At 48.8% G+C, this 5,205-nt stretch overlaps 1 protein-coding gene across 1 annotated transcript; it reads left to right on the top strand.

The window, feature by feature from the left end:
* The first annotated feature begins 598 nt into the window (after positions 1-598).
* Positions 599-4,634, top strand: rwdd (RWD domain containing 4). The gene is made up of 7 exons (XM_084451925.1): positions 599-761; positions 1,150-1,230; positions 1,352-1,461; positions 1,766-1,916; positions 2,879-2,981; positions 3,078-3,135; positions 3,421-4,634. Exons 1-7 carry the CDS (start codon positions 738-740, stop codon positions 3,446-3,448), a joined length of 555 nt encoding a protein of 184 aa, XP_084308051.1. The 5' UTR covers positions 599-737; the 3' UTR covers positions 3,449-4,634.
* Positions 4,635-5,205: the final 571 nt, after the last annotated feature.

Raw genomic sequence — 5,205 nt, 5'->3', positions numbered from 1 at the left:
TATTTTAGTTCAACCTTACTAAAAAAAATTTTTTTTTTTAAAGGTGAAACTGATATTATAGATTCATTACACAAAGTGAAATGTTTCAAGGCTGATTGCCTCCATGTTGCTCCACCCTGATGTAGTAATTTGTGCAAAAGGAGCCCCGACCAGGTATTGAGTGTATAAATGAACATACTGAACAAACTGTACAATCATAAAGATTAAAACATAAAGGCTTGATATATTTCACTTTGTGTAATGGATCTAAAATACATGAAAGTTTCACTGTTTGAATTAAACAACGGAAAATACGGAAAATAATGGACTTTTTCACAATATTCCAATTTTCTGAGATGCAACTGTATATCCCCCCAATTAATAGCATGTACTTGATACATCCATGCCTGTTTGTATAGTTTGTGTGTAATTTGTAATTATTTGTACTTTTTTAGAGTACATCATGTGACAAGAAAAAGTGAAAAAATCGGAATCTGTTTTACAATTGATAGTTTGATTATTTGTTTCCAGGCGCCCCCTAGTGATCATGGGGAGTTACTACACCTGTAAGCTCGTCCGGGTTCAGAGTTCATACACTCTGCGCATGCGTGCACTTGTCTCGTTGGATCAGCTGAGTGAAGAGACTCTACTTCCACAAGCGGACATGTCGCATTAGCCCTATACTTGTCATCTTAATTTGTATTTCACTGCTAGTAAGACATAACACGCATTGTGTTAAACACCTGATTTAAGAAACCATGACTGCCAACGAGGATCAAGAGGTATGCATGAGAACACGCTAGCCTGCTAGCACTAGGCTAGGTTAGCACAGCTCTGGTTCGATAGCTTTAACGCTGAGCCGAGGTGACCACATAATAATGCAGTTGCAGACCAACCTTTTGTCCGTCAGAGTCGATTATTTTATGGCAAAGAACTATCTAGATAACCCAACCCTACTGGTTAGTCAGCTACATCCATCTGGGAAGCTAACATGAGTGCGTCTGCTAGCCAGGTAGCTAGCCAGCCAGTCTGGCCCTTATGGAACCCGGATGTGTGCGTGTTGGTTTCCTCCCTCTCTCTCTCTGTATGTTTACTCCCTCTCTCTCTCTGTGTTGGTTTCCTCCCTCTCTCTCTGTGTATGTTTCCTCCCTCTCTCTCTCTCTGTAACAGATGGAGCTAGAAGCTCTCCGCTCTATCTACGAAGGGGACGAGTGCTTCAAGGAGATCAGCCCAGTGTCATTTCAGTTAAGGGTGGGTATCTGACCGGGACACTTATTGAATGGGACGTTATTCTCTTGCTGGTTGTGGGCCGAATGCTTATGATGGCGGTGGCACCTGGTTAAACTTGCCTTATTTACATGTTTTGTCACAGATAGGAGACCACGAAGACTCCCGAGCGTTCCTGCTGGACATCTCGTGGCCGGAGACCTATCCTGAAACCGCTCCTCAGATTTCACTGGACGCCTTTTTCAACAAAAGAATGTAAGTCAGTGACAACCGGCAAGCCTTTAGCAGATTTGCTCAAGGGCACAACGGTAGGCAGCGATTGATGTGAAATCACTTGCGATGTGAAGTGGCCTGGCTAGGTCTCGAACCAGCAACCTTTCGATCACTGGTCAGATGCTGTAACCGCTGAGCTAACGACCACGTCTGTCTGTAAGTCAAGGGGTTGAATCCCAGAAGTTCTTCGCTGCCTCATGTCTCTTCTGCTCTCCCTGCCTCCGCTAAGCACTTTCTCTTGAATATGTAGAGAGGTAATCCCTCCCCCTCCCCCCCCCCCCCCCAGCTCTCCAGACACCAAGCAGCACATCATCTCTGCCCTGGAGGAGCAGGTGGAGGCCAACCTGGGCACGGCCATGATGTACACCCTGTTCGAGTGGGCCAAGGAGAACCAGTGGAGCCTGATGGAGAACCACCAGCCCGTCAGCATTGCCGTGGTCAGTGGTCGGCCGCCGTACGCGTCTCCTGACTCAGCCTCGTATTCCCTCTCCTGCCCCCAGGCCGCTGTCCTGGCTCTCACCTTCACGCTGTCCTGGCTCTCTCCTTCACGCTGTCCTGGCCCTCTCCTTCACGCTGTCCTGGCTCTCTCCTTCACGCTGTCCTGGCTCTCTCCTTCACGCTGTCCTGGCTCTCTCCTTCACGCTGTCCTGGCTCTCTCCTTCATGCTGTCCTGGCTCTCACCTTCACGCTGTCCTGGCTCTCCTTCACGCTGTCCTGGCTCTCTCCTTCACGCTGTCCTGGCTCTCACCTTCACGCTGTCCTGGCTCTCACCTTCACGCTGTCCTGGCTCTCTCCTTCACGCTGTCCTGGCTCTCTCCTTCACGCTGTCCTGGCTCTCTCCTTCACGCTGTCCTGGCTCTCTCCTTCACGCTGTCCTGGCTCTCTCCTTCACGCTGTCCTGTCTCTCTCCTTCACGCTGTCCTGGCCCTCTCCTTCACGCTGTCCTGGCTCTCTCCTTCACGCTGTCCTGGCTCTCTCCTTCACGCTGTCCTGGCTCTCTCCTTCACGCTGTCCTGTCTCTCTCCTTCACGCTGTCCTGGCTCTCTCCTGATGCTGTCCTGGCTCTCTCCTTCACGCTGTCCTGGCTCTCCTTCACGCTGTCCTGGCTCTCTCCTTCACGCTGTCCTGGCTCTCTCCTTCACGCTGTCCTGGCTCTCTCCTTCACGCTGTCCTGGCTCTCTCCTTCACGCTGTCCTGGCTCTCCTGATGCTGGCTACAGTTCAGCGCTATGGCTGATTGTGTTTGTCTCAAGACGGTCTAAACCCTTTACAGGGTTCAAATCCTGCCACTCGAGTGATTGTCCTAAAAAAGCCGATTGAGCCAGTTGTATGTTCGCGGTCATGTTTCTCTGTATGGAACGGAAGTAGTTATGGTTTTTAAATGACCCTTCTCTCTACAGATGTTGACGTCCAGCAGTGACGTAACAAGCAACCCAGCCAAGAAGAAGGAGAAGAAGGAACAGCTGACCAAGTCCCAGAAGAGGAAGATGACCAGCAGGACAGGTGAGCTGCCGTAACACAACTGAGTTTAAATGGCGCTGATAGTTTTGTTTAATAGGAAGAAATGTTCCTCACTGCAATCTCTGCTCGAACCGACAGACAACAAGGGGGAGCTTCCCAGAGGTTGGGACTGGATTGACGTTATCAAGGTAGGTTTGTTTTTTCTCCCCCATCTCTATATGGCTGCAGTTCCCTTGCTTTGCCAGAAGATGGCGCACTTGCTTACCTTTATTACACTGTTTCAGTACGTGACATTTTTTCCTCTCTTGTCCCTCGCTCAACCTTGTGGTGAAATCCGCCTCATTGTCAACATCGCTCCACGGTACTCCAGCATGTAAGTCACTACATTTTCATTCGTAGACATTTCACAACATAATCTCGTTGCCAGACAGTCGAGCTGCTCGTCTAAAACGCTGCGTCCTTCTGCTCCATCTCAGCTCAGCAAAACGGGCGGGAAAGAAGAGGACTAGCGGACAGCTGAGGGCAGGATTCTGGTTCGGCTTCACCCAGGAATGTGCCACGATGAACTTTGACCCGACGTTACTCCGCCCACGCCACCTGATGCTGCTGCACTCACGCCTGGCGGTCAAACCTCCGCCCCGGAGGCCACACTCAAGATGGCGGCTACCGCATCCCAAAGGAAGATGGGGTTCGCCGGGCCGGACTCAATCAGCAGCTCCCAGTTTCTACCAGAGAAGACGCATCCAGCGAGTAGTTCCTCCAATCTCACATCTGATATGTGAACCGGAGGCTGTGTTTTGTCCTCTGTGTGGTTAAAGATCGGCTCTTTAATTTTCTGAATGTGTGTATTTCACTTTTTGAATTGTAAATGTTTTAATGATGGTGAAATGCGGTGTGTGTGGTGATTGTGTGCATGTGCGTGTGTGTGTGTGGTGATTGTGTGTGTGTGTGCGTGTGTGGTGATTGTGTGCGTGTGTGTGTGGTGATTGTGTGCATGTGTGATTGTGTGTGGTGATTGTGTGCATGTGTGTGTGTGTGGTGATTGTGTGCATGTGTGTGTGTGTGTGTGGTGATTGTGTGTGTGTGTGTGGTGATTGTGTGCATGTGTGTGTGTGCTGATGTCAGTATAGGTCACAGAGAGCAAGTGGATAAACTACATGCCATGTTGGGAGTGTATCTATTTGTTCCCATATTCCCCAGTTCAATATTCTGTTCACACACAGTAAGTGAACTTTTAAAAAAGGTTGTCAGGGACTCGTTTTCCCAGGGTCCTTTGTCCAACCCCATGATCTGTTCTCTGGACACGCCCACACAAACACCCTCTCTGATGTTCCAGCCTTAACACCTTCCAAAAGTTCCCACAATAGAGAGTCATTCTGCCAATACAGATCTGTATTGACATATGTATTACCATAGCAACATCTTTTCAGGTTCCTGTATAGAGCAGGAGAGCAGAGGATCCTGGGAACATGAATGAGCCCCCCCCCCCCCCCCCCCCCCAAGTCCCACCCATTTAACCTTTTAATGTGTACTGGTGGGGTGAACATGACATTTATTTAACCCACTGCGCCTCTTGTTAAGTAAAAACTAGACATACACACAGTAAAGTGCTGTCACTGCCATCCTTGACTGTGTCTCAGTTGCTAGGCAGGTTTTAGAGTTATAAACCCGGGGTTAACCGAGGCTGTAGGCGAAGCACCCTTACACTGCTTTAGTGTCATCATGGCTCTGAGTTCAGTACTGTGTGTGTGTGTGTGTCTGTGTGGGGGGGGGGGGGGGGGGTCGGATGTGATGTTATTGCGATGACCTTAATAATGTTGAGTGTGGTCTCCCCAATGAACCGAGAAACTTGACCGTTTTTTAAGTAAAATAAAATGACATCTTTTTGTCACTTTATCTGACTTCATTAAAATAGTCTGAATAAGGAAAGGCCACCAACTGCTTGATTCATGTGAATACCAGTAGGACGACCAGATAGAGCAGAGCTGGTTTCCATGGTGTTGCATCTGAAGCCTACTTGTAGTGAGAACACCCTGTAATGAATAGGGGTCCGTGTGGCTGAGGCCTAAAGGCATCATTAAAACATGAATAGCTGAACTTTAAGCATCTACCCTACACGCTCTTAACACGAGGATTTACCCTACACGCTCTTAACACGAGGATTCAGCATCTACCCTACACGCTCTTAACACGAGGATTTACCCTACACGCTCTTAACACGAGGATTTTCTGACATGATATGTCGTGCGCACACAAGCCGGTCAGT

This window comes from Borostomias antarcticus, assembly GCF_949987555.1.
Source record: "Borostomias antarcticus genome assembly, chromosome: 17".
Classification (NCBI taxonomy): Eukaryota; Metazoa; Chordata; class Actinopteri; order Stomiiformes; family Stomiidae; genus Borostomias; species Borostomias antarcticus.
The sequence above is the reverse complement of the archived record's forward strand: the minus strand, read 5'-3'. Positions and strand labels throughout refer to the sequence as shown.

Excerpts from the sequence above, each read along its gene's own strand:
- rwdd (XM_084451925.1), top strand. The coding sequence starts at position 738 with ATGACTGCCAACGAGGATCAAGAG. Across the intron at positions 1,462-1,765 it reads GCCTTTTTCAACAAAAGAAT|CTCTCCAGACACCAAGCAGC; the intron begins GTAAGTCAGTGA and ends CCCCCCCCCCAG. Across the intron at positions 3,136-3,420 it reads GACGTTATCAAGGTAGGTTT|CAAAACGGGCGGGAAAGAAG; the intron begins GTTTTTTCTCCC and ends ATCTCAGCTCAG.